The sequence below is a fragment of the Micromys minutus genome (assembly GCF_963924665.1).
Source record: "Micromys minutus genome assembly, chromosome: 16".
NCBI lineage: Eukaryota > Metazoa > Chordata > Mammalia > Rodentia > Muridae > Micromys > Micromys minutus.
This window is the reverse complement of record NC_137985.1, coordinates 37,590,817-37,617,681: the sequence shown is the minus strand read 5'-3', so window position 1 is coordinate 37,617,681 and position 26,865 is coordinate 37,590,817. Positions and strand designations below refer to the sequence as shown.

Below are 26,865 nucleotides of genomic sequence, written 5' to 3'. Positions count from 1 at the left end.
CACAAGACAAAATATAATACACAAGGATGATTCAAAAAGTGGCAGGCACAAACTTTTATTATTTTTTTCCGGCAGTTGAAAAACCGGTTTCATATACTTTCATTTATGATCTAAAATATCTCTGATAGGTTAAAAACATAACCCACTTAGGCACAACAAGCTAGGATTCACAAATTGTGACATCCTTTATTAAGAGCCATCAGTGCCCGAACATTCTATTGATTTACCTGCCGCGCCCCGCCCCCCCCCCACAAACAAAACCCTCCAAAACTCTCTTTGTTAAAGTAAGCTTTCTGACTGGTATACAGTAGTGTATTTACTATAGGGATCTGCACAGAAATTACATACTATCCATCTAGTTGCTTCTTGATAGTTTTATTTATAAAGTTTTATACATCTAAAAAGCTTTGAATTTGATTGGGCAGCCTATTAACTACTTCTAAAAAGGTGGCATTTAATTTCAGCTTTATTTTGCACCATTAAAAAGCTGATGCATTAAATAGCCTCTCAAAACATTATTCTCTGCACAGCGGCAGCGAACAGAATATTTTAGTTTTTAGACACCTTGCTGTAGAGGGGACGCTAGTTTCGGATTGCACCCTGGCAGTCATTAACAAAGCATTTAAGGAGTGACTAGGCAAACTCCACCCCCGCAGCGATGGGAAGCAGGCACTACCCACGCTGGAACCCCTATGCGCGCATGCGTCCTTACACGGTTATCACGTGACTCGCCTTGCAGTTCACGTGACTTTGCTTCCGGAGGCGTGGGCTCTCGGCAAGATGGCGGCCTACCTGCAGTGGCGGCGCTTCGTTTTCTTCGAGAAGGAGCTGGTGAAGGAGCCGCTGGGTAATGATGGGGCCGCTCCCGGGGCCGCACCGGTCTCGGGATCCACTGCTTCCAAGTTTCTTTGCCTCCCTCCTGGCATCACTGTCTGCGACTCAGGCCGCGGGAGCCTGGTCTTTGGAGATATCCTTTTGGAGCTGGCTCTTTCCTCAGCGGACGCTGGACGAGTTCCTACAGCTGGAATGGAATCTGTCAGTGGCTCTTCGAGATGCGAGCCCAGAGGTCTTTTGTGGTCTGATGGGAGAAAGAAGGAAGTTCATATTCTAACTTGTCAACTGAGCGGTCCTGGGCAAGTCATTTAACTCTCGGCTTCAGTTTCCTTTACTGTAAAAAGGTTGTTAATGCCAGTTTGACAAGGTTAAGATCAGTCCCCTCGCAAATAGATGCAACTTGCCTTAAAAAGACGTGTGTACGAGAGGTGTTACCGTCCCTGTCTGATATTGTAGGCGAGGAGGTAAATGAAACAAGTAGTTTGCTTTGTTTACTAGATATGTGGGAAAGCACTTGGAATCTAAGAGGTAATGTTCATGTTGTTATCTAGATTCTGGTGTAAGTACAGTCAGACCCCAGGTGAGTCTGAAGCCACTGGTAGTTACAAACTACATAGGTGCTACTTTTTCCTATAGAAACGTTCCTTGACTTAATGACGACGGCGTTATATCCAGGCGGCTCCATCATAGAGAGTAATACAAGCCAAAAATGCATTTAACATGCCTAGTCTGTCAGTCTAAATAGCAACAAAGTACACTATACTAAGCAATGTTCCCTTCTGATTCCATTGCTGACTGGAAGCTAAACGTGCCAGCATCAAGAGGATATGGACACGGTCTCCTTGTGCAGATTAGGTTGGCCTTGAACTCACAGAGATCCTTCCATCTCTGTTTCCAGATCACTGGGATCAAGGGCAATCCTCAATGAGAGGATCTCACCCATATTAGTAGCCCAGGAAAAACTGTCAACTTCTCAAGCATGCCTTCTTCTCATGTACTCTGTCCCCCAGCTCTTCAAAGTAGGATTTCTACAGCTTGTTGCTTTTGTAGCATTGTAAATTTAAAATGGCTAAGTCAGTGACAACACATTAATCATACCTTTAATTTCTAAATTAAACTCAGTATGAAATTAGCAACAATAATACAGAACAGTTGATAATAGTATCCTATAATTGAAATTATGTGAATGTGATGTCTCTTAAGTGCATGTGTTTCATTCCCTTCTTTTCTTTTTTAAAATTTTAACACAAGATCTTATTTAGCTCATATTTAGCCAAGGATGACTTTGAACTTCTAACCCTCTTACCTCTACCTCTGGAGTTCTAAGATTATAAACTGCACCCAGTTAGATGTGGTGCTAGATATCTAACTTGTATGTGCTAAGTTTCAGTTGTGCTGTCTGCAGCCCTGACTTCTCCTAAGATATCTTAATTTTTTGTTGTACTATTAAAGTGTAGAAAATGCAGCCATGGATAAGAGGTAGGGAAGGGACATGCCACTCTTTGGAAAAGAGGCACCTTGACTACCCTGAACATATGGAAGGCCAGATCTGGTTCTTGCCACGTTCTTTACAGCTTACAGGGTTCCAGGCCTACAAACTACGAGTGACACACTTATATCAGCTGAAGCAGCACAATATTCTGGCATCGGTTGGTGAGGATGAAGAGGGTATTAACCCTCTGGTAAGTCACAGCAAAGAAAAATCCAGAAACCTAGGAATGGTTTTTGGTTGGAGGGAAACTAACTCTCACGTGTCTGTGGGCTGTCTCCAGGTAAAGATCTGGAACCTGGAAAAGAGAGACGGTGGCAATCCACTCTGCACTCGGATCTTCCCTGCCATCCCAGGGACAGAGCCGACTGTCGTGTCTTGTTTGACGGTCCATGAGAATCTCAACTTTATGGCCATTGGTATGCAGGAAGGAGGAAAAACCCTCATTCCTAGATTTAAGAAGAAAAGATTATTTTATGTACATTGGTGTTTTGCTTTTATATATGTCTGTGTGATGACATTAGATCCCCCAGAACTGGAGTAACAGACAGTTGTAAGCTACCATGTGGGTGCTAGGAATTGAACCTGGGTCCTCTGGAAAAGCAGCCAGTGTTCTTAACCACTGAGCCTCTTCTCCAGCCCCCATTCCTAGATTTTTGAAGTGGTCTTTGCGGTTCATATGTGCTGTTTTCTGTTTTTCAGGTTTTACAGATGGCAGCGTTACTCTGAACAAGGGAGATATTACCCGGGACCGGCACAGCAAGACCCAGATTTTGCACAAGGGAAACTATCCTGTTACTGGACTGGCCTTTCGACAAGCAGGAAAGACTACTCACTTGTTTGTCGTGACAACGGAAAATGTTCAGGTATGATTATGGCCACGCTCCAGGGGAACCAACAGGAGAGGTTGGAGAGTCTTAATTTTTTTTTTATCATAGAACTTTGAATCATTTGCCTAGTTTAATATTTTATTTTATTTATTTTATCTGAGTACACTGTAGCTGTATTCACACACACCGGAAGAGAGCATCAGATCTCATTACATGTGGTTGTGAGCCACCGTGTGGTTGCTGGGAATTAAACTCAGGATCTCTGGAAGAGGAGTCAGTACTCTTGACCGCTGAGCCATCTCTCCAACCCCCAGTTTAATATTTTATTTCTTCATGTAGGAGACAAACAGGTAGTCTTAGGAAAATAATTCTGTAATAGCACAATGTGAGTCTCACCTGTTAGGCACAATTAGACAAGAGCTTTAGCTCTCTAGTTCCTGGTAGTTCCTGGAGTTACAGGTGGTTGTGAGCTGCCTTTGCAAAATGTTTGACACCAAGGATCAAGCCCAGAAACTCCTGTTTACTGTGGTCACACTGGTGAGACCTGCCTCCCCAATATAACCAACAAAGAACCATTGCAATTCTTAACTTGCAGGGTTCTGTTGATAGCTTCTGATAGTATAAAAAGAAAAGAGTATGGCCTCGCAGTACATTCATCTAATGGCTAGGTGATCGTGATGGAGAAGGCAAGTTGCCAAGAAGAGATACAAATGCTAAGTGACAGTCAAGAGGGAAATGGGAAATGGTATGAACACTTAGGAGCCTGCTAACTTTTTCTTACTTTTGGCAGTCCTATATAGTTTCTGGAAAGGACTACCCTCGTGTGGAGTTGGACACCCATGGCTGTGGCCTGCGCTGTTCGGCCCTGAGTGACCCTTCTCAGGACCTGCAGTTCATTGTTGCTGGAGATGAGTGCGTCTACCTTTACCAGCCAGATGAACGTGGGCCCTGTTTTGCCTTTGAGGGACATAAGCTCATCGCCCATTGGTTTAGAGGCTACCTTGTCATTGTCTCCCGTGACCGGAAGGTTTCTCCCAAGTAAGAATCCAAGGAAAAGGGAAAGGAGAGGACTAACTTATTCCCCAGAACTATCGTTTTGGTTTTGTTTGTTTGTTTTAAGTCCTAAGCCTGGATCCAGCTAGTCTGTCATTTGAGTTTTATGTAGGTTGTTCTTCCACCTAGACTTAGCTATTTTTGTTAAAGATTTAATGTGTGTGAGTACATTGTCACTGTCCAGACACACCAGAAAAGGGCTTCGGACCCAATTACAGATGGTTGTGATCTACCACCGTGTGGTTGCTAGGAATGGAACTCATGACCACTGGAAGAGCAGTCAGTGCTCTTAAGATTTAAGCCATCTCTCCAGCCCCCTTAGTTAGCTATTTTTACTGGAAAATGTTGTTTTTCTTTTTTTTAAATTTACTTATTTTTACATATATGAGTGTTCTATTTGCATGTATATCTGCATATCAGAGAGGGCTTTAGATCACTAAAAGGGTCATGAGCCACTATATGGTTGCTGGGAATTGAACTCAAGACCTCTGGAAGAAAAGACAGTGCTTTTAACCACTGAGGCATCTCCCCATCCAGGAAAATGTGTTTTTGCTTCAGACATTTGTTGTAAAAATACTGTGTGAATGTAGACTGCTTCAGGGAATCTGACCTGAGATTGTTTTTTTGTTTTTTGTTTTTTAACTGTTGGTGAAGGTGAGTTAGGTAGAACCAGAAAGGATGATTGAGTGTCAGAGGAACTTTGAGATTCTGTGAAGTGTATGGTATGGGTTTTCTTGTTTGGGGTTTTCCAGAGCACTACAAAGGGACTGGGTCTTTTGCATTGTGAGAACATTCCCTGTTGGTTTTGTGTATGTATAATGTTCATGTGTGTGCAGGTATGTGTATGGCCACATGTGTGGAGACCAGTGGACAACCTCAGGTGTTAGTCACTTGGTTTGTGTTGGAGACCGCCTCTGACTGGTCTGGACCTCACCAGGTAGACTAGGCTGGCCTGCTGGTTGTCAGCCAGTGAGACCCAGGATCTGTTTGTGCCCACTTCCTCTGCCCAAGTATATACCAGTGCACCTATTGTCTTATTTTTTTTTTATCTTTAATTATGTGTATGGATTTTGTGCACATTGAGTGCAGGTACTTTGGAGGGCAGACACATCCGATCCCTTAGAGTTACAGGTGGTCATGAGTCACCTGATATGGGTGCTGGGAACTGAGCTGGGATTCTGAAAAAGCACTAAGTGCTCTTAAATGCTGAGCTATCTCTTCAATCCCTGTACTTGGGTTGTGTGTCACTTGCTTTTATTTTAAATGTGGGTTCTAAGGATTGAACTGAGATCCTCATGCCTGCAAAGCAAGCAGTTTATCAGAGCCCTCTTCCAGCCCCAATTGGATTGTTTTCGTTCAGCACAATGTCTAACTTACCAGGCAATGGGTAATTTTTTTTTTTTTTTTTGTTAAGTGCATGGAAGTCTGAATGTTTAATTTCTACTCTGTTGGCTACGATTAATGACAGGATACTTACTAAAGGGTAAGACCAGGATTATGTGTTCTTTTCCGCAGCTGTCAGCACAATTCTTCATGTGTGAGATGAGCTGCTGGAAGGGCCAATGAGGTGATTTGTTGTGACTGGAATGGGGCAGCACTGAAGTTATCATGGGAAGGAACCACAAGGGAACTGAGACGGGTGATCTAAATAGTGGGTGCTTTTCTTTCCTGTGCAGGTCAGAGTTTACCAGCAGAGACTCACAGAACTCTGACAAGCAAATTCTCAACATCTATGACCTGTGCAACAAGTTCATAGCCTACAGCGCTGTTTTTGAGGATGTAGTGGATGTGCTCGCTGAGTGGGGCTCCCTGTACGTGCTGACGCGGGATGGGCGGGTCCACGCATTGCAGGAGAAGGACACACAGACCAAACTGGAGGCAAGGCCACCAGATTCTCAGAGCTGGCACAAGCATCTAGAAGTAGCTCTAGGAATGGGTTTTTTAGGTCACCTGGGCCTAGTGACTTCTCTTTTCTTTGGGTCACACACAGCCTTCTTCAGTTTCCTTAGGGTCTAAGATATGGCTTTGGAGGGAAGTAATGGCTGGGAGCTAGGCCAACTCTTCTTGTTTACAGAGACCTGTAGGTGAGGTGATCAATGTTGGTGTTGGTCTTGGGGTCATCTTGAGGTCTTTATCTGGACTGTAGGCAGATTATAACTCTGAACTGTCTACTGAGTCTGTTACGGGTACATTTTGGGAGGGTATATTCTTAGGACCATTTCTACCAATGTTCTAATCTCTCTTCTAGATGCTATTTAAGAAGAATCTATTTGAAATGGCAATTAACCTGGCTAAGAGTCAACATCTGGACAGTGATGGGCTGGCTCAAATCTTCATGCAGTATGGAGACCATCTCTACAGCAAGGGCAACCATGATGGGGCTGTTCAGCAGTATATCCGGTTAGTGTGGATATGCTATGAGATGTAGCTCTGGATGTAGAACAGGCAGCTAGACTGCTGACATTCATGCCAGAAGGGAGGGCAGGGGTGGAGTGGGGAGGGGGTGAGGTTGTATTTCACCAGGAAGTGTTCAGCTTTCCTGTGGAAACTGGTGCTGCCAGTGAGGAGAGAACTGGTAACATGTACCTGACGTCTGTGTCCCAGGAGTGAAGCAGGGTTGTGACTTTAAGACTAGTGTGTAGTACACAGTGAACCTACCTTAAAACACAAGACCTGGTATGGTGTAACAAGTATTTAATTCTAGTATTTGGGAGGCTGAGTCAGAGGAATCTCTGTGAGTTCAAGGCCATCCTGGTCTAGATAACAATTTCCCAAGCTGGCCTTGACTACATAATGAGACCTTGCCTCAAAATCAAAAAGAACAATAGAACCAGTGTTGTGGAGACTCACACAGTATGGTTTATAGTAAGTCTAGTGTCACTGGCACCATGTTAACTTTGTTAGAAGTGGGCTATACAGGACACTAACAGGTCTTCGGTGAACCCTGTGCAGCTCACTTGACAAAGTAATCCTGATGATGTTTACCTAGAACCATTGGAAAGTTGGAGCCATCCTATGTGATCCGTAAGTTTCTGGATGCCCAGCGTATCCACAACTTGACTGCCTACTTACAAACCCTGCATCGGCAGTCTCTGGCTAATGCTGATCATACCACCCTGCTGTTGAACTGCTACACCAAGCTCAAGGACAGCTCGAAGTTGGAGGAGTTCATCAAGGTGAAGGGGGGTGTTGGATGGGATGATTCTTAGTAGGCTTCACTGAGCCTGAAGTGGCTTTACTAGGACTTGCTGTTCTTCAACAGGACACAGGAAAGCAGAGGGCCAGCTTTATTTGGGAACCAGTGTTCTCTCCTCTATAAAGAAAAAAGAGTAGCTGCTCCTACTGTCTAGAACATTCCATGGGATTGAAGCCCAGGACGTGCCATTAAGAAAGCCCTGAGTCCCTAGAAATGTCTTCCTAACAATAGGGTCAGAGGAAAGCCTTGGATCTTTAATCAGAATCTGCAAGAGACTGGCTAGCATGTTTTTAAAGCCAGGATATAATTGCCCTTTAGAAACATGTCGTAATGTCAGATGCCTGTTGATTCTTTCTTCTGTAGCCACTTCCATGCAAATGATTCTGTCTAATGTCATTGCAGACAAAGAGTGAGAGTGAAGTCCACTTTGATGTGGAGACAGCCATTAAGGTCCTTCGGCAGGCTGGCTACTATTCCCATGCCCTCTATCTGGCTGAGAATCACGCTCATCATGAGTGGTACTTGAAGATCCAGCTAGAGGACATTAAGGTGGGTGCTTTGGGCAGAATGCCACTTTGAGGACATATTTTGAATAATAATAATAATACATCCTGGTGGGTAAGAGAGGAGCATTGCTTTACCTTTCACCTCTCCACAGAACTATCAGGAAGCCCTTCGGTATATTGGTAAGCTGCCTTTTGAGCAGGCAGAGAGCAACATGAAACGCTATGGCAAGATACTTATGCACCACATACCAGAGCAGACAACCCAGTTGCTGAAAGGCCTCTGTACTGACTATCGGCCCAGTCTGGAAGGCCGAGGTGATCGGGAAGCTCCACGATGCCAGGTGAGACCCAGGAAGCAGTTTGAGCAGCAGGGATTGCCTGTGAGTACTGAGCCACCTTACTTAGCCACTGTGTGTCTTCCCTCTGTCCTAGGCCAACTCTGAGGAGTTCATCCCCATCTTTGCAAACAACCCAAGAGAGCTGAAGGCCTTCCTGGAACATATGAGTGAAGTGCAGCCAGACTCACCGCAGGGCATCTACGACACCCTCTTGGAGCTACGGCTGCAGAACTGGGCCCATGAAAAGGATCCGCAGGTAACAGTGACCAGAGCCATGGGAGGTGCTGGAAAGGAGGGCTGGGTGCTCCCTGATCCTACATATGTGAAGCTTTGGGTTCCTTCTCTAGCAGTGAATCAAGAAAAAGCTACTTCCTTTTGTGCCTGCTCTCCAGCTTTGTGGCTGCCTTTTGTTGCTTTATTTAGAGCAATGGTTCTCAACCTTCCTAATGCTGCAACCCTTTAATACAGTTCCTCATCTTGTGACCCCAGCCATGAAACTCTTTTCCTTGGTACTTTATAACTGTAATTCTTGCTGCTGTTATGAGTTATAATGTCAATATTTGGGAGGTAGAGGTTTTCCTAAGGGGTTAAGACCCACAGATTGAGAACCACTGATGTAGGGAATAGTTAGTACCTTCCTCTGGGCCCAAATGGGTTTTACTGATGGGAAATTGAATTAAAGGAGACATTTGATCTGTCTTGTATAAAAGACCTTGTGCTGTCTGAGGATTAACACCTCAACCACTTTCTCCTGTAGGCCAAGGAGAAACTTCATGCAGAGGCCATCTCCCTGCTGAAGAGTGGCCGATTCTGTGATGTGTTTGACAAGGCATTGGTCCTGTGCCAGATGCATGACTTCCAGGATGGGGTTCTTTACCTCTATGAACAGGGGAAGCTGTGAGTTTGGGGAACCCTCAGGGGAAAGGAAGACTCAGGTGATTTTTCTAGGATAACCCATGAGTGTGTCCTGTTCCTGGCCCCAGGTTCCAGCAGATCATGCATTACCACATGCAGCACGAGCAGTACCGGCAGGTGATTGCAGTGTGTGAGCGCCATGGGGAGCAGGAGCCCTCGCTGTGGGAGCAGGCCCTCAGCTACTTTGCCCGCAAGGAGGAAGACTGCAAGGAGTACGTGGCAGCTGTGCTTAGGCACATTGAGAACAAGAGCCTAATGCCGCCTCTTCTAGGTATGTGTGAGCACAGGTTGCCCAGCTGGGGACTCTGCATAGCTGCTGCTGCTTGATTCATTCTTTCCTCTTGGCCCCCAATTTCAGTGGTCCAGACCCTGGCGCACAACTCCACAGCTACCCTGTCCATCATCCGAGATTACCTGGTTCAGAAACTGCAGAAACAGAGCCAGCAGATCGCACAGGACGAGCTTCGGGTGCGGCGGTACAGAGAGGAGACTACTCGCATCCGCCAGGAAATCCAAGAGCTCAAGTCGAGGTAGCCACGCTGGGATGTGCAGAGTGGGGCAGGGGCTGACTCTGTTGTCACAGTGTGCTGCTGTTAGGCTTTCTCAGAGGATTTGTGAAGTGTGTTGGAGCTCCCACTTTGTTTTTCTTTTTTCCTCCGCTTTTCCCTTTATCAAGGATTAATCTCAGGATTTGGTTCTCAACCTGTCGGTTGTGACCCCCTTTGGGTCACATCTAAGTTGTTATGCATATCAGATATTTACATCATGATCCATAACAGAAGAAAAGTTACAGTTATGAAGTAGCAAGTAAAGTTATGGTTGGGGGGTCACCACAGCCTGACCTGGATTAAAGGGTCACAGCATTAGGAAGGGTGAGAGGCACCCACTCTACCACTGAAACTATACATCTCCAGCCCTCTAAAGATGTTTTAGTGAATTCTAAAAAAAAAAAAAGATGAATTATATGTTGTCCTGTTTGTTTTTTGTTTTATTTTGTCTGAGACAGGGTCTGTCTATATAGCCGTAGCTGACCTGAACTCCCTGTGTAGACCAGATTGTCATAGAACACAGAGATGCACCTGCTTCTGCCTCTTGAGTGCTGGGATTAAAGGCGTGGGCCACCACAGCCAGCCGTAAATCTTAGTTTTTAAAGATTTAGTGTATATGTGCACAAGTGTGCTTATGCTTTTATGAGAGGCCAGAGAGATATTGGATCTCCTAGAACTGGAATTCCAGGCACTGTAGGCCCTTTAATGTAGAAACTCAGAACTAAACTCAGGTTTCTTCAAAAGTAATTCGTGTGCTTAATCAATGATCCATCTCTTTAGCCCTATCACACCCTTATTTGTTTGTGTTTAAATGATGTATATGTGTGAGTTTGTCTTTGTACAAGTATGTGTACTTGAATGCAGGTTTCTGCAGATGACAGGCATCAGATCCCCAGGTGTTAGACTTATAGGCAGTTCTGAGCCCCACCCCCAACTCCCATGTGTGCTAGGAACTGAACTCAGGCCCACTGCAAGGGGCCTTAACTACAGAGCCATCTTCTTTCCCAGCCCCATAAGTCATTATCTAATGGGCTTGGAAGGAGGTTATTTTATAGTTACTTCTTTCTTCTCTGCATATACAATATTTATCTTTTCTGAGCAAACAGCTAAGTTGTAAGGTATTCTGAAATAAAATTTGATCTTAGAAAATGCATAAAGTTAATAATTTGTTTCCAAGTTTTTATTTGTTTGCAGTTCCGGAGATTGAACCCAGAGCTACTTAAGTGCTAGCAAGCACAATGGCACTAAGCTGTACCTTCAGCATTCCTTTAAAGACGGTTGGTTTGGTTTGGTGTGTGCAGTTGTGGCTGCATGTATGCTCAGGGCCCTGTGGAAGTCAGAGGACTGCTTCCAGTAATTCTGGTTGAGGTAGTGTCTTTCTAATTTCTGCCATGCTGCATGCTGGAGTCACAGGAATACACTGTCACGTCCCACTTTTCCACATGGGGTCTAGGGCTCAGACTCATGTCAGGCTAGTACAGCAAGCACTGTCACCTGAGGTACTGAGCTGATTCCACTGCCTCAGCTTTCTCAACAGCTATGGCTACAGGCTTATTCTATTAGGCTTGGTTTTGTTTTTTTTTTTGTTTTTTTGTTTTTATGGCTTTACTTTATGTACATTGGTGTTTTGCCTGCATGTATGGCTGAGTGAGGATGTTGGGTCCTAGAACTAGAGTTAAAGACAGGTGCCATGTGTGTTCTGGGAATGGAACCCTGGGCCTTTAGAAGAGCAGCCAGTGCTTTTACCTTCTGAGCCATTTCTCCAGCCCATATCTTGGGTTATTTTTGAGACATCTTAACCTAGAAACAAGCCATCCTGCTTGGATAGAATTATCAGTAGTAGAGATTATTCTCAAATCTAAGTCTTAAGAAGTTTGTTTTGTTTGTTTGAGACAGTCTCTTGTAGTTGAAGCTAGGCCTGGACTCCTTAATCTTCCTGAAGTGCTGGGATCATAGGCATTCACTACCATCCCAGCTATAGGGTATTCGGTCTGTTCTGCCCATTACACTGTAAAATATTTATTATGAAATGGTTTCTTATTCTACTTAGACTCTACTGTAATGTCCTTCACCTTTCATGACTAACACTGACAGGTAGCCCTGCCTTCTTGGACCAGATGTCCTTGAGACATACATTAAATATTTTAAATAGGCAAGCTTGAAGCTATATAGATGGCTCAGCAGTTAAAAGTGCTTGCTGTGTTTGCAGAGGACTTGGGTTCAGATATGGCTCACAACTGCCTGTAACTCCAGCTCCAGGAATTTTGATGTTGTCTTCTGACCTCTGTAGGCATCCACACTCTAGTGGTGCACACACACACACACACATACATTCGGGCACATACATACATGTAAAAGAAATCTAGAAGACAAATAGGTTGATTCAGTGTTGGAGATAATTGTAAATTCTGAGAAGAAAATAAATGGAGAACGAGAAGGGGACTAGAGACATGGCTCAGTGATTGGAGCGTGTCCTATTCTTACTGAGAGATCCAGTTCAATTCCCAGCACTCATGTCAGGTACTCAACCACGTCTAACTCCACTGGAACTCCTGTGCACACAATTGAGAAAAGAAATCTTAAAAATTAAAAGTGGAAGGAACGGGCTAGAAAATGGCTTAGTGGTTAAAAGCTTGTTTTTTCTGAAAAGAACCTGGGTTTGATTCAAAGCATCCATGTGGTGGCCCTCAACCATTTAACTTTAGTTCCAAGGGATCCAGCATCTTCCCCTGACCTCCTGTGGTACACATACATATATAGAAAAAACATTCATGCATAATATAAAAATAAAGCCAGGTAAGGAAATTTTTAAAACATAACAACAAAGGGAGAACAAAATTGTGTGTGTGTGTGTGTTTGGGGGTGAGGTGTGAATGCCATGATGCTGAAGTCTGCAGGCCTTGGGCCTTACTAAGTAAAAAGTGCTACTAAATTAGATCTGCATCTCCTTTCCCAGATTTCAAATGTCTGCTACAATTTTGTGAGCAGGAAAGGCTCCTTTAAAGGATTTGGTGGCAGTTTGAAAACTGAAAGAGGGCAGAGTTTATCCTCCTGGGTGACTTGCACTTAGAGAACTTAGAACTCCAGGTTGGAGCTTTTGTACCTGTTTGACTCCCTTTGGGTGGTAAGAACAGGCAGGTTCCTCTCTGCTGGGTGCTCGTTTCTGCCCTCACTACTTGCCACTGTTTTTGTCTCCTGCCTGTAGTCCAAAGATTTTCCAGAAGACCAAGTGCAGCATCTGTAACAGTGCCTTGGAGCTGCCTTCAGTCCACTTCCTGTGTGGCCATTCCTTCCACCAGCACTGCTTTGAGAGTTACTCAGAAAGTGATGCTGACTGCCCCACCTGCCTCCCTGAGAACCGGAAGGTGATGGATATGATCCGGGCCCAGGAACAGAAACGAGATCTCCACGATCAATTTCAGCATCAGGTGGGGATGAGCAGGTTAAAACCGGTGGGGACAGGGTGGTCTGGAGATGGCCAAAAGTAGTTTAGAGGGCAGGAAGTACTCTTAAGGACCTAGCACCTGAATCAGGAAGCTCACAATTGCCTGATACATACAGCTCCATGGTATCTAATGTCCTCTTCTGTCCTCCATTGGTACATGCACACACACATACACACACACACACACACACACACACAGTGCTACAGGGCCCTTGGAGTGCCAGAGGATCTGTTCCCTTTACAGTTAGCAAGTGTACACTGTAGGTCTGATTCTTTCTGTTTCTTTTTAGCTCAAATGCTCAAATGACAGCTTCTCTGTGATTGCGGACTACTTTGGCAGAGGGGTTTTCAACAAGTTGACTCTGCTGACCGACCCTCCTACAGCCAGACTGACCCCCAGCCTAGAGGCTGGACTCCAGCGGGACCTGCTGATGCACTCCAGGAGGGGGACTTAATTACAGCAGCTCCTGGGAAAGCCTATAACCCTGGGCCTCTGAAGCACAGATATGAGCCTAAGGGAGATATAGTAGCAGACATGACCGCAGTTCCAGGCCTCGGGATTCAAGGAGGAGATCTGCTTTTCCTGCCTCCTTTTTCCAGCCTGCTGTCCTTCCTGCTGACCAACAATATAGATTATTCCACACCAATGAGGAAGGGCACCTCAGCAACCTCTCTGTGGACAATAGCTGCTTTATTCTGTATTCAAGGGCACCAGGCTGTGCTTGGGTCCTTGCTCCCAGAGCCTATAAATAAAAAGTATAACATGAGGGTTGAGAAATACTTTATGGAGACTTTGCAGGTGTTTTTTGTTTTTAAGACAGGATCTCATTGTGAGCCCTGGCTGGCTTATGACTCATGTAGACCAGGATGGCCTCAAACTCACAAAGATTCTCCTGCTTCTGTCTCCTGAGTCTGGAATTAAAGGCATGTGCTATCTTGCCTAGCCCTCAGGTGACTAACATCTAAGAACTTCCTGAGTTCTAGTTCCTTGCCTGTGGGCTTCCGGTCAGTTTGGCTCCACTACACTTGAGTAGTGGGTGGGGCCTGTGACATCTGGGAAAGTTAAGCTCACTGAAGAATTTCATTGTCTTAGTGCACAGGGCAAGTACATTACTAAGCTATACGCTAGCTACCTTCGGAAGAACCTCTTTGAAAGGCCCACAGAGCCTGGGTGTGGTGGCATACACTGGTAAACAAGAAACTGGGGTAGGAGGATCACAAATTAGGAGCAGCCTTCAAGTTCCAGGCCAGGCTGGGCTATGGGTCTGCTACTTAGTTAAGACCTTACCTCAAAACAAAACCGACAGAACTGCAAGTGCATCCCAGAACAAGACATGAAAAACTGCTCTTGCTCAATCAAGTAGAAATGGAATGACCCTCCTCCCATGCCTGTGACCCAGCATTTTTGAGATGGAGACAGGAGAGTCAGCCTCAATTACATAATACATAGTTGTCACTGGGCTGCAGAGTATCTGTGAGATGGATGGCTCAGGGATCACTTTTCCAGCCTTCAGTCAGAGTTTCATCCCTTAGTGCCACATGGTAAAAGGTTTCCCTCAAGTTGGCTTTTTACCTATAAACACGCAGGCTCATGCACATGTAATAATATGTTTTAAAATATTCAAACAGACAGATAGCCTTAGACCTAGTCAGGATAGGTTGTTATATTTCATATCAGATAAGCAGGAGAAAAGATTTTTTGTTTAAGCATTTTCTCCCTTTTGAAATTGTCAGGTTAAAGGTTATATTACTATGCTTATGTTATTTGGGTCCCTGTCAACAAATTGCTCCTGTGAAATTGTTCACAGAAAGTAACACGAGCCAGGCATGGTAGTGCATTCAGCACTGAGGAGGCAAAGGCAGGCAGATCTCTGAGTTCCAGGCCAGTTGGGGCCACACAGTGAGACCCTGTCACAAAAGAAAAATATTGTGGGCTCTGACTTAAGCAGCTTTGTTTTCTGGGTTTGGTGGATTCCCTCTGTATTGTTTAGAAGGCCTTTCTATGTAGCCCTGGCTAACCTTGAACTTGTGACAGTTCTCTTTAGTCAGTTTCCTAAGGGTTGGGCTTACAGGGGACCACTGCTTTGACACTTACAGACTGAATAGGACAGCCTGACACTGAATCCTAGTTGTATTGATTTTGAACTACTTTACGTTTGGTTAGTGTGTGTGATGGCACACGTGGAGGTCAGAGGTCAACTTTTACGAGTAGATCCTCTCCTACCTTTACCATAGATTAAGACTCAGGCTACCATAACTGCAGTTAAGTGCTTTAACCACTGAGCCATTTTTGCAGCTCCAGGGCCATTCTTTTTCATTTTGACATGAAGTCTTTTGTTGTCTAGGCAGGTCTTGAATTCCTGGGCTCAAGACATCCTCATCTCGACTTAGCCTCCCCAGGTAGCTGGGATCATATGTATGCACCACTCCTTCCAGCAACTTAGGACAATTCCTACTTTCTCCGAACCTCAGTTTTTCCATCTGGACATTACTTTGAACAGCAATTTTGACTTAAAAAAACAAACAGCATCTGTGTAAATGCTCTAGTCGTTGTTATTAATGAAATTAAAGTGGAAAGAATGGTGTGTGTGTTTCTTGGAGCTAACCCAAGACACTGGGCATGTGATAAAGTGCTGTGAATGCCAGTCCAGCACAGCACTTGTGTGTCTGTGTGTGTGCCAGACTTCTTTGTGTTTTTGAGATGGGATCTTGCTACCCAGAATAATATAGACTTCAGGATCTTTTTGCTTCAGCCTCCCCACACCTGGCACGCATCTGACAAGCACTTTCTAGGCTGGGGATACAGCTAAGTGGTGCAGTGTACGCCTAGGACATGTGAGGCTTTGAATGTCACCCTCACGGTGTTGGCACTCCCACTTGTCTTCAGGGCTGCACGCCCCACACACTCCCTTTTTAAGACACGGTTTCATTATGTAGACCAGTCTGGCCACAAATTTGCAGAGATTCGCCTCTACATTCAGAATGAGGAGAATAAAGGTGTGTACCATCTGGCTAGCTGAATTTTTCTGGGGTTGGAGAAATCTCTTGTAGCTTCAAATTTACTGTGTGGTTCAAGTTGACATCGAGACCCTCTAACTCCTAAATGCTGGGATTAAAGGAGCACCATCAAGCCCGGCTTTGCACATTTTCTTTCGTAAGTTATATGCACGTGTGGGTGTGTCTGCCTGTATGCATGTGCACCTCATATATGCTCAGGGAGACTAGGAAAAGGTATCAGAAGCTCTAGAACTGCAGTTACAGGTGCCTGTGAAGCCCATATTGGACTGGGAACCAAACCCAGGTGCTCTGTAAGAGTAGCAAATGCTCTTAACCACTGAGCCATCTCTCCACACCCTGACACGACCTTTTATCTCTTTGGAAATTCAAGCACGGTGGTATTTATTCTAATCCTAGCACTTGGGAGGTAGAGTTCAAGGTCATTCTGGGCTACATAACAAGTTTGAGGCTGGGATAGATGAGACTCTGTCTCAAACAAACAAACAAAAAACAAGAAATACTCTTTACTATGGGAGTCTAAGACAAGAAAATTTCGAGGCCAGCCTAGGCTCATAACAGCACACGCCTGGCCTTGTAAAAACAACAACAGCAATAAAAAAAAATTGTTACACCAAGTGTTTATGCCAGCGCTTGAAAGGTTAAGCTGTTAATATTCTGAGGAACCTTCTGGAGCCCTTTATCCACCCTAGAGGGCTTGGCAACTTGTTCAAATGCTCTGGGACATTGGGACATAATGAAGAGCAAGAGCTGACTGTCAGGTTACCCTAGGACCTCCGATAAACGCAGACCTACACCAACACTACACATTTAATAACCGTAAAATAGCTAGGTGGTGGTGGGACACACCTTTAAATCTCAGCACTGGGGTGGCAGAGACAGGCTGGTCTCTGTAAATTCGAGGCCAGCCAGTTCTACAGAGCTAGAACACTCAGGGTTACACAGACTCTCCCTGTCTCAAAACACCAAAATAAAAGTAAAATAAAATAAAAACTGAAAAGAAAATAACCTCTTGAGTTGTTCGTGCAGGGGACGGGCGATGAGGCTGGCTGTGTCGCAATCCTAATTCCCGCCCAGAGGAAGAAGCCGCCCCTTCGAGGGAGGGCAGCGGACGTGACGCAGAGCTCAGCAGGTCCTGCAGCCGGAGTGAAGTGCGGGCTCGGGCCCCATGTGCCTTCAGTCCCAGCCTGCCCAGGTCGCCGGCTTCTGCAGGCTCCAGGGGACCGCAGCGGCAGTGCCGCGCCTGCGCCCTGAGCGGAGTCATGTCCCGTAACGGTAACGGCGGCGCGGCCACAACCGCGGTGAGTCCTGAGCCGGTGACCGATGACCCGCACTTTTCGGGGCTTTCTGCGAGCAACGATTGGTCCCAGGTTGCCATGCTCTGTCGTCTATTGGTCGGAGTGGTTAGCTGTCATTTCCCCCCCTCCCGCCCCTCTAGGTTTTTTTTTTTTTTTTTTAAAGGGCCAGTTACTAGGTTACCCTAAGGCAGGGAAGGAGTGACCCGGAGCAGTGGGGGTGGGGTTGAGAGTGGGAAGATTGGTCTACCGTGGGATTCCATCCTTTTGGACTTCTGGCTGGATTTCCGTGGTTCCCGGCCAGTAAAGGTGTATACGGAGGCAAAATCCTTTCACAAAGTATGGGCTGAGGCAAACCCAGCTATCTTGAAATATGATCCACTTCATTAGGGGAGAGCACAGCCCATTTCTTAAAACTGTATACAAGCATCCTGGACGTGTACATGTCTTCTCCCGTCCTCCGTTATGGAAGTCACCCAGCCCCAGCCACACACAAAAGTCCTAGCTGAGACACACCTGAATTACTATTGTGAGTGGGGAACCACCCCTGGGCTTTGTCATTTCTGGCTTGCCTGGAAAGTTCTGGACTTGTGGGCAGGCTGCCTGAGAGATAAAGCAGATGTGGGAGGCCTGCTTATCTCCTGCAGTAAGCAGCAGTCCTTGCTAGTGAAGACATTTCAGAGCACTGGGAGGTCTGGATCCCAGACCTCACTTTCTGCCTGGTCATAGCCGGGAGATGTTTAGACAGTAACGTGACCACTCTGCACCTTTGCTTCTATGACACTTGTGCAAGTTCCTACGCTGTCTAACCTTGTAGGGTTGTTGCAAGGACCATATGCAGACATGGTTCAAATGCTATTCTGGGTCAAAAAGTTGTTTGAACCTAGCAATTCCTTTCTATGGGCTCCCTGCTGTCTGGAGTTTCTGTGTTATTTCAGACCTAGCTAAACTGCAGAGGCTATCCCATAGGCATTTGTTGGAGGCATCATCACAGTGGAGTAGACTGGAGTCCAAGAGCAACTTTTCACTTCCTCCAGTGACCGAGAACCTGAGTGTCTGTCTCCAGAAGAACCCGTGAGATGAGGAACCCAGTTCAGGGAAGGTTGACAATTTGTACAGTGACTCCTGTCACCTTTGGTCCGACTGCAGGACCCAGTTCCACCTGCTTGGCACTAAACACCTTTATCGGAGGCACCTTAACAAAAGGAAGAGGTGTGTCCTTTTGAGCTCTGGGCTCAGACATTAGAGGAAGCATGTAGACGGTGAATGTTAGGCAGTTTGTCCTCGTAGTCTTCTGGGACATCTTGAGGCATTAGGTAGCCCTTGATGGGATGAAGTTCCCAAAGATACCCAGCCACAAGGATGAACAGGACAATTGGTTGACTTCAATCCTTATAGGAGTACATCCTAGTCAGACTAAGGAACACTTAGTGTCTTACCCAGGGGTTAGAGAGGCTTTCTCAAGTGCCTGAATTGTTGTGGACAGTGAGCCTGTCCTCTAGCAATGGGAGGCTTCCGCTGTCCTGCCCAGCCTCTGTAGGCCCCACCCTCCGGCAGGGTCCACCCTCACTGTGCTTAGGCTGATGGGCCTTATCATTTTCCGCACCTGGCTGTGTGCAGCCCTCCCACTTAGAACTTCCTTGGCCCGACTGGACTTTGGGGCTCAGTGTCCTCTTGCTGCTGCTACAACAGATCCTATTACAGCTTTTCCTCGGGTCTCTGCTTCTCTGGATCCCGTAGGAGGGCAGAAGGTAACCAAGGAAGGTTAAAGGACCAGTCCTGGGACTCTTCCTACTTGCAGGCTCACCTGGCTAGGGTCCAGGAGTCCTTTCTCCTAAGCCTGTGATCCTGGTTCTTGGATAAGGTGTTGTGGAAAAGATCCTAACCTAGGGACTTTCTTCTGCAGGAAGAAAACGGCTCAAAGATGAGGGTGATTCGAGTGGGCACCCGTAAGAGCCAGGTGAGTACAGATGGCGCCTTGCCACAGAGTTCTAATACTCACAGAGTCACTAGTGGGGACCCAGAGTTCCTAGCATGGAGCAAATAAGAGCGTGTGAGAGTCAGTCTCATGGGGAATGGCAGCTTCCTCTGAAGAGAGTCTCTGGAGCAGGGGAATGATTGGGGTACAGAGAAAGGACTCCAGGCCAGGCCCTTCTCATCTCCATGTGAGAAGTCTAATCCCTCTCATATCTTTCTTGGTCCATACGAGGGTTTGAGCCTAGGGCAGTGGCCGGGGAAGGTCGGGAACCATCTGAATCTCTTTCCCCAGCTGGCTCGCATACAGACCGACACTGTGGTAGCGATGCTGAAGACCTTGTACCCTGGCGTACAGTTTGAAATCAGTAAGTTTTCTTGAGAGGAGAGAATGGTAATGAATGGGAAGCCAGCGAATGGGAGGGCACAGCATTTTTGGCTTTGCCTGTGGCCAAAGCCTGCCTGTGAGACTCTGTCCAAGCTGCTTGCGGGTGGAAGGATCACCTATATACATCTTCTCCAACAGCCTGGGCTAGCCTGACACTTACTTTCTGCTTTGGGTCTTTTTATGAGTATGTCTGCTTTTTCTGCAAGTGTGTGTATTCGAGAGGGTAGGAGCTGAGGCTTCTATGCCTCTGTCTCCACTGTGAATCTGGTAAAGGGCTGAACCAGGGGTGACTCGATAGATGTTGATTTATGGGTATCTGATTGACTCTCTCCTCAGTTGCTATGTCTACCACAGGGGACAAGATTCTTGATACTGCACTCTCTAAGGTAATGACAGCCCTTATCCTTCTCTTCTCGTCCCTCTTCCCACTTATAAGAGGTTCGCTCTGAGGTTCTTTCTTCCCTGGCAGATTGGAGAGAAGAGCCTGTTTACCAAGGAGCTAGAAAACGCCCTGGAGAAAAATGAGTGAGTGAGGGTGGAGGAATGTGGTACCCCCTTCCCCAGTCTAGAATCCCAAAGTGGCTCCCCAAAATTGGCAGGACTCCAGAATATGGAATTTATGTGTATAGACTTTCACAAAGGAGAATGTATTGCTTTGGAGTCACCTAACTGCCTGGGGAATCAAATTAGCTGGGGAAATGGGGTAGAGTAGTTGAGAAGAGAACACATCTTCGATCTTATGATGGCCTCTTCCTGAACAGCTGGAGTGGGTGGAGAAGGGTAAGGTCACTCAAAGCCTCTTTCTGTGTTCTCTCCATCATCTCTAGAGTGGACCTGGTTGTTCACTCCCTGAAGGATGTGCCTACCATACTACCTCCTGGCTTTACCCTTGGAGCCATCTGCAAGTAAGAGTGAAGCACACATGCACATGAGGGTGCTTGGCAGGGATTAATCCTACTGTATGAGTCTTTGATCCTCCCCCCTCCAAATTTGGAACTTGACCACTTATCCCTCAGCTTTGATGGTTGTCAGTCATTAAGTATTGCAGAAAAGCCAGTTGGTTGCTATTTAGAGTTCATGGAGTTGGGCTACTAGGGAGGCTAAGACTGGATCAGAGATTCAGGGCCTGCCTGGGCTACAGAGGGATTTGAACCAGACTGAGGAACTTCGATTGTGCCTTGAGGTATGGAGTGCAGGAAGGCTGGCTTACAATGGCTTAGGTGGTAAAGACATTTGCTGTCAAGCCAGTGGCCTGAGTTCAGTTCCCAAGGTCCACTTGGTGGATTGAATCCCACAAGTTGTCATCTGACTCATACACACATGCTATAGAAGTCGTCATCTGACTCATACACACATGCTATAGAATGCATATGCTCCTCATCTCATCAATAAAAATGTAAACAATCAATAAGACAAAACACAAAACCTTTTAGAAGAAAATAAAATGAGTTTGGCCTGGTGGCTCATGTTTATAATCTCAGCAATCAGGAGGCTGAGGCAGGAGATTATTGTGAGTTAGAGGTTAGCCTAGCTAGAGTAAATTTTAGGTCAGCCTGGGCTAGAGGTAAGCCTTGTCTCCAAATACTAAAACATTTATTTCTCCATTTGCTCTCCAGAAGGGAAAACCCTTGTGATGCTGTTGTCTTTCACCCAAAGTTTATTGGAAAGACCCTAGAAACCCTGCCAGAGAAAAGGTGAGTGGGCCTGGTATATAGGGGACAAAGAGTTGGGCAGTGGAGAACAGTGGGCAGCCTGTGTTAAACTTAGTTTTAAACTCTCTGAGCAGTGCCGTGGGGACCAGTTCCCTGAGGAGAGTGGCTCAGCTACAGAGAAAGTTCCCCCACCTGGAATTCAAGAGTATTGTATCCTTTCAGAAGAGGGAAGGGCAGTGGCCAAAGAGGGAAAGACACTCTGGAGGACTCTGAAAGTCCTGAAAATAAAAGGACCTTCCAAAGCAAGTTCATGTGGGCAGTGGGTTGTTTTTCCATCCATGCATCCATCTACCCACCCATCCGTCTATCCATTAATCCATTCATCCATCCCCCCATCCACCCACACATCCATCCATCCCCATCCATCCATCCATCCACCCATCCATCCACCCACCCACCCATCCACCCATCCATCCACCCACCCACCCACCCATCCATCCATCCATCCATCCATCCATCCACCCACCCACCCACCCGTCCGTCCATCCATCCATCCATCCACCTACCCACCCATCCATCCATCCATCCATCCATCCATCCACCCACCCACCCACCCACCCACCCACCCACCCATCCATCCATCCACCCATCCATCCATCCATCCATCCACCCACCCACCCATCCATCCATCTATCCGTCCATCCATCCATCCACCTACCCATCCACCCATTAATCCATCCACAGTCCTTTAATGTTTTCTTAAACTCAGGCAGTGGCCTGGTAATGAGGATAATTGCAAAACAAACATGGTTCCTGCTTATGTAGAGTTGACATGTTAGTTAGACAGACAGGCATTGGCAATACAAGTAATGCTGACCAGTGATTACTTCTGGGTGGCAGGGATGGAAGGTGCTTCTGCTTTTACTTTATAGGCTACTAAATGGTTTTGGTTTTTACAGTGAACATGTGTTATGTTTCGTAAAACTAATTTTAAAAACAGTGTGTCCTAGGGCTGGAGAGATGTCTCAGTGGTTTAAAGTGCTGGTTGCTTTTCCAGAAGACCCTGGTTCAACTTCCAGCACTCACATGGTCGCTCACAACTGTGTCTTATTTTAGTTCCAGGTGATCTGATGCCCTCTTCTGGCCTTTGAAGACATGGATGATTAACAACCATACACATAAAACTAAAATAAGTAAAAATTAGAGTGAATTCCAACAGCCAGGGCTACATTATGAAATCCTGTTAAAAAAAAAAGTCTTTTATTTATTTTTAGTTTTTCTTTCTTTCTTTCTTTCCTTCTTTCTTTCTTTATTATATATTCTGCCTGCATGTGCCTGCAGGCCAGAAGAGGGCATCAGATCTCATTACAGATGGTTGTGAGCCACCTTGTGGTTGCTGGGAACTGAACTCAGGACCTCTGGCAGAGCAGCCAGTGCTCTTAACCTCTGAGCCATCCACCAGCACTCATCAAAACAAAAGTTCTTAAAAGTTAGCTAGAGGAGGAAAAGAGACAGTAGGGCAGAGGGTACACTGTGTAGGTCTTGATTTCTCCTTAGCAACTCTCCACAGCGGGGAAACCTCAATACCCGCCTACGGAAGCTGGATGAGCTGCAGGAGTTCAGTGCCATTATCCTGGCTGTGGCTGGCCTACAGCGCATGGGCTGGCAGAACCGGGTGGGCCAGGTAGGAACTGCCCTATTCTGCTTAACATTTAATCTGCCTCTCTCCTGCCTTTGCTGTCTTCTTGACCTTTCTACCAACACTACAAGCCCAGGCTAGGGATATTGAGATTAGTTGCTTGACTTGATACTTGTGCCTTTCCCAGGCTTCCTAGATTAGCAAATCCTAGCTCACTGCCTTTGAACATCCCCTATCTCACCATTTTGTCTGTCTCCACAGATCTTGCACCCAGAGGAATGCATGTATGCTGTGGGTCAGGTAAGTTTGCCTGGAGAGGGCTTTGTTGAACTGCTTCTTTCAACAACCTGGGTTCATAACCTTTGGCACATGCTACCCACCAAATAAAATGAGAGGAGCAGCCTTTGGCATGCAGAAGACCCTGCAAAGCAGGTAGAGGAGGGGTGTTTGCATGTTTAGCTCCGTTACTGGAGATCAAGCCTGTTGTTTCTTTAGGGAGCCCTAGCTGTGGAAGTCCGAGCTAAGGACCAGGATATCTTGGAGCTAGTGAGTGTGTTGCATGATCCTGAAACTCTGCTTCGCTGCATTGCTGAAAGGGCTTTTCTGAGGCACCTGGTAAGATGGGCTCCTCCTATGGTGTTGTGGGGACTTGGGAAACCAAGGGCAGTAGGAACATTTCTCAAGTACTCTGTATGCAGTTTTATGTGTGGAGAGGACCTTGGTCTGGTCTGGTCCCAGCAGCCTTTTCAGTTATATCCTTAAGAGGTTTGTGGTCAAAAGTGGTGTTAAAAGGGCCCTTAGAGCTCAAAGGAACATGTCATTGCAGGAAGGAGGCTGTAGCGTGCCAGTAGCAGTGCATACAGTGATGAAGGATGGGCAAGTAAGCAGGGAAAATGGAGGGGGGAATGGGAGGGGGAAGAGACTGGCATTTCCATGTGCACCCAAACATCTAAGCTTTCAATTATGCTGGTATAAACATTTTATTTCCTAGCTGTACCTGACTGGTGGAGTCTGGAGTCTAGATGGCTCAGATAGCATGCAAGAGACCATGCAGGCCACCATCCAGGTCCCTGTTCAGGTATTGACTGGGAGGTGAGGGAGGAATAAATACAATTATTGCTTGTAATCTTCCTCTCCTAAAAATTATAACTCCTGTCTCCAGCATGAAGATGGTCCAGAGGATGACCCACAGCTGGTTGGAATCACTGCCAGGAACATTCCAAGAGGAGCCCAGCTAGCTGCTGAGAACCTGGGCATCAGCCTGGCCAGCTTGTTGCTCAACAAAGGAGCCAAGAACATCCTAGATGTTGCACGGCAGCTCAATGATGCACGATAACTGCTCTGCAGGGCACAGGAGCCCCAGCTGCCACTCCAGTGCCTACATCTGGCTTCCAAGTACCCTGTGGTCCTTAACTTGGGGGCTGATTATCCCAGGAGATTGAACCACAGGGTTGTTGAGACTTCCGCTTTGGAAGATATGCCTCACCTTGGGGCCTCCATGACTGCCTTTCCCTCAATAGTTGGGGGCTTCATCTCTTTAGAAAAAGTCCATGCCAATCTTTGAATGTAACCCAATGCCACCAATAAACTAGTTTCAGAATGTGGTTCCTCTGGAATTGGGGAAGATATGAATAAACCCAAAGCCCTTTTAAACCTGAATTCTGAGTCTGGGACCTTTCTGTTGCAAAACATCTTTTCTGTAACTTGCCTCATTGTTCTCAAAATGTAACCCAGGAAGCACCAAACAAGCACAGAGAAACTAGTATTTAATTTCTATAGCCTGGCTGTCTTTAGCTTTACATAGCATTTCCAATGCCCACTCACTGCTTGCAGAAAGTTAAGTTACCCTATAGTCCCACTCCCTCCCACAAGATGTGCCAGGCACATGGCTCCTCTACCACGGAGATATATATATTTCAGCCCTGGGACTACAGCATTCAAAATTAAATCAGACACTCATTTTTTTAAAAAAAAAAAAACCAAACGATCCTTTAATAAAATTAGCCCATTGGGTCTCCCCACTTAAGGTTCTAAACTTTTAATAGCTGCAAAAGTTCCAGTTCAGAAGTCAACAGAGGCTCAGTCCAGACAGGGATTCACCGACTTGTGCTGGTATCTAGGTGTTTGGGTTGTAGTTGAATCGCTGGGGGAAAAGGGATGGATGGCTAGGCCCGGCTGCCAGTCTCCTGCGGCAGGTATATAACTCTTCTGTCCACAGGCCTGTAAGCGTCTCCCTAACCCTTTCCAGGAGGTATCTTGAAGAAATTGGGTTCACTTTAGCTTTTGTCCCAGCCACACCACACACCGGCCTACAAATGGACACAGGGTCAACTGGTTTGAGAGGCCAGCAAAGGGGACACACAGAATGAGACCATGTGATCCACTTCTCAAAGCCCGGCAATCATCACTTCTGAAAAGGTCCAGGAGGGCTAAGCACCAAGCTGAAGACGCTGGGGTTGCAGCTGCGGAGGACTAACCTTCAAAGCCCACCTCGGCCGTACGTCATAGCAAGGGGCCGAGACTTCTGGAAGGTGCCGCAGCCTCTCCGAACAGCCGGTCGACGCCGGAGAACAGCGAAGCGATGTCACGAGCTCCGGGATGGGCGGGCGCCCTGGTGCCCGCGTCCTCCGTGGCAGACCCGGAGGACGCGGAGGGGAAGGGAAAGAGACCCGCGAGGACTGAGAGGGGAGGGGAAGGCGGCGGGCCGGGCCGCAGCCCGAAGTGGCTCAGCTCTTTCTGTGAGGGAGGTGGTGGCCCTTAAAAGGGCCTTTGTGGAGGTGGGGGGAGGGCTGGGCAGCCGCGGCGCGGGCTCCCTCAGTACTCCTGAGAGGCCTGGGAAGCCTTCTTGCCGCCCGCCGGCGCCTTGGGCCCCACGGTGGCGCTGGTCTTCTTGGGCAGCAGCACGGCCTGGATGTTGGGTAGGACGCCGCCCTGCGCGATCGTCACGCCGCCCAGCAGCTTGTTGAGCTCCTCGTCGTTGCGGATGGCCAGCTGCAAGTGGCGCGGGATGATGCGCGTCTTCTTGTTGTCCCGAGCCGCGTTGCCCGCCAGCTCCAGGATCTCGGCAGTGAGGTATTCGAGCACGGCCGCCAGGTACACCGGCGCGCCTGCGCCCACGCGCTCCGCATAGTGGCCTTTCCGCAGCAGCCGGTGCACGCGGCCTACCGGGAACTGAAGGCCGGCGCGTGAAGAGCGCGACTTGGCCTTGGCGCGGGCCTTGCCGCCGGTCTTGCCGCGACCCGACATCGTATGCGAGGTAGAAGAGCTGCTGCGAAGAACGAAGAAAGACGAAACTGCCAACCGCCGCAGTCAACTGTCGCCTCGCGCGGGCAAGTCCGCCCTTATAAGCTCCCCGGACACGCCCCCGCTTTCGCCTGATTGGTTCTTTTTTTAATACCAACCTCTGGTTGGCTGTAATTAACCCTTCGGTGACGTACTTTAGCATAGAGGACGCGCTCAGCGATTGGTCCAATTTGAAAACCTTTTACCCGGGGAAGAAGACAAGGCGGAGTAGCCACAAGCCAGCGACTAATCTCCCCTGGAAATGGCCAATCCGTATAGAGCGCGGGAAATTTAAACGCTACAGCTTGCCAACAAAACCCAAACACTAGAAGGGTGGAGCTTAGAGCTACCTCTACAGTTTCTGGGAAATCTGAGCCGGCCTATGGTTTTAAAGGAAAAGGGTCTACACTATAAGCACCTTTCTCCTTCCAGGTTAGGGTACTTCCCACTCCCTCCTCTAATCTGG

General features: G+C 46.9%; 3 protein-coding genes across 4 annotated transcripts; 2 read left to right on the top strand and 1 right to left on the bottom strand.

Moving 5' to 3' along the window:
- Positions 1-780: 780 nt before the first annotated feature.
- VPS11 (VPS11 core subunit of CORVET and HOPS complexes) lies at positions 781-13,903 on the top strand (the record flags this gene model as incomplete). 2 transcript variants are annotated; one of them, XM_080929862.1, is made up of 16 exons in its annotated part: positions 781-971; positions 2,372-2,516; positions 2,607-2,742; positions 3,026-3,189; positions 3,944-4,191; positions 5,883-6,084; positions 6,455-6,606; positions 7,196-7,382; positions 7,805-7,951; positions 8,061-8,249; positions 8,341-8,502; positions 9,004-9,143; positions 9,230-9,432; positions 9,520-9,691; positions 12,915-13,137; positions 13,445-13,903. In XM_080929862.1, 16 exons carry the CDS (start codon positions 781-783, stop codon positions 13,607-13,609), a joined length of 2,826 nt encoding a protein of 941 aa, XP_080785988.1. In that variant the 3' UTR covers positions 13,610-13,903. The 2 variants fall into 2 exon arrangements, with proteins under 2 accessions (XP_080785988.1, XP_080785989.1); XM_080929863.1 differs by lacking the exons at positions 781-971; positions 2,372-2,516; positions 2,607-2,742; positions 3,026-3,189; positions 3,944-4,191 and having other exon boundaries at positions 5,909-6,017.
- Positions 13,904-17,299: 3,396 nt separating this feature from the next.
- On the top strand, positions 17,300-24,758 carry HMBS (hydroxymethylbilane synthase). The gene is made up of 14 exons (XM_080930674.1): positions 17,300-17,470; positions 19,371-19,424; positions 19,734-19,806; positions 20,163-20,212; positions 20,296-20,351; positions 20,654-20,731; positions 21,443-21,520; positions 21,613-21,688; positions 23,049-23,162; positions 23,379-23,417; positions 23,613-23,732; positions 23,944-23,997; positions 24,109-24,195; positions 24,280-24,758. The coding sequence occupies exons 1-14, from the start codon at positions 17,432-17,434 to the stop codon at positions 24,451-24,453; spliced, it is 1,092 nt and encodes a 363-aa protein (XP_080786800.1). The 5' UTR covers positions 17,300-17,431; the 3' UTR covers positions 24,454-24,758.
- Positions 24,759-25,045: 287 nt separating this feature from the next.
- H2AX (H2A.X variant histone) lies at positions 25,046-26,410 on the bottom strand. The gene has a single exon (XM_080930392.1). The coding sequence runs from the start codon at positions 26,361-26,363 to the stop codon at positions 25,932-25,934; it is 432 nt and encodes a 143-aa protein (XP_080786518.1). The 5' UTR covers positions 26,364-26,410; the 3' UTR covers positions 25,046-25,931.
- Between the last annotated feature and the right edge of the window lie 455 nt (positions 26,411-26,865).

Bases quoted from the DNA above. Each gene is read 5' to 3' on its own strand.
- HMBS (XM_080930674.1), top strand. From the start codon at position 17,432: ATGTCCCGTAACGGTAACGGCGGCGCGGCCACAACCGCG. The intron at 19,807-20,162 runs GTAAGTTTTCTT...CTCTCTCCTCAG, and splicing joins TGGCGTACAGTTTGAAATCA to TTGCTATGTCTACCACAGGG. The intron at 23,998-24,108 runs GTAAGCAGGGAA...TTTATTTCCTAG, and splicing joins CAGTGATGAAGGATGGGCAA to CTGTACCTGACTGGTGGAGT.
- H2AX (XM_080930392.1), bottom strand. From the start codon at position 26,363: ATGTCGGGTCGCGGCAAGACCGGCGGCAAGGCCCGCGCCAAGGCCAAG.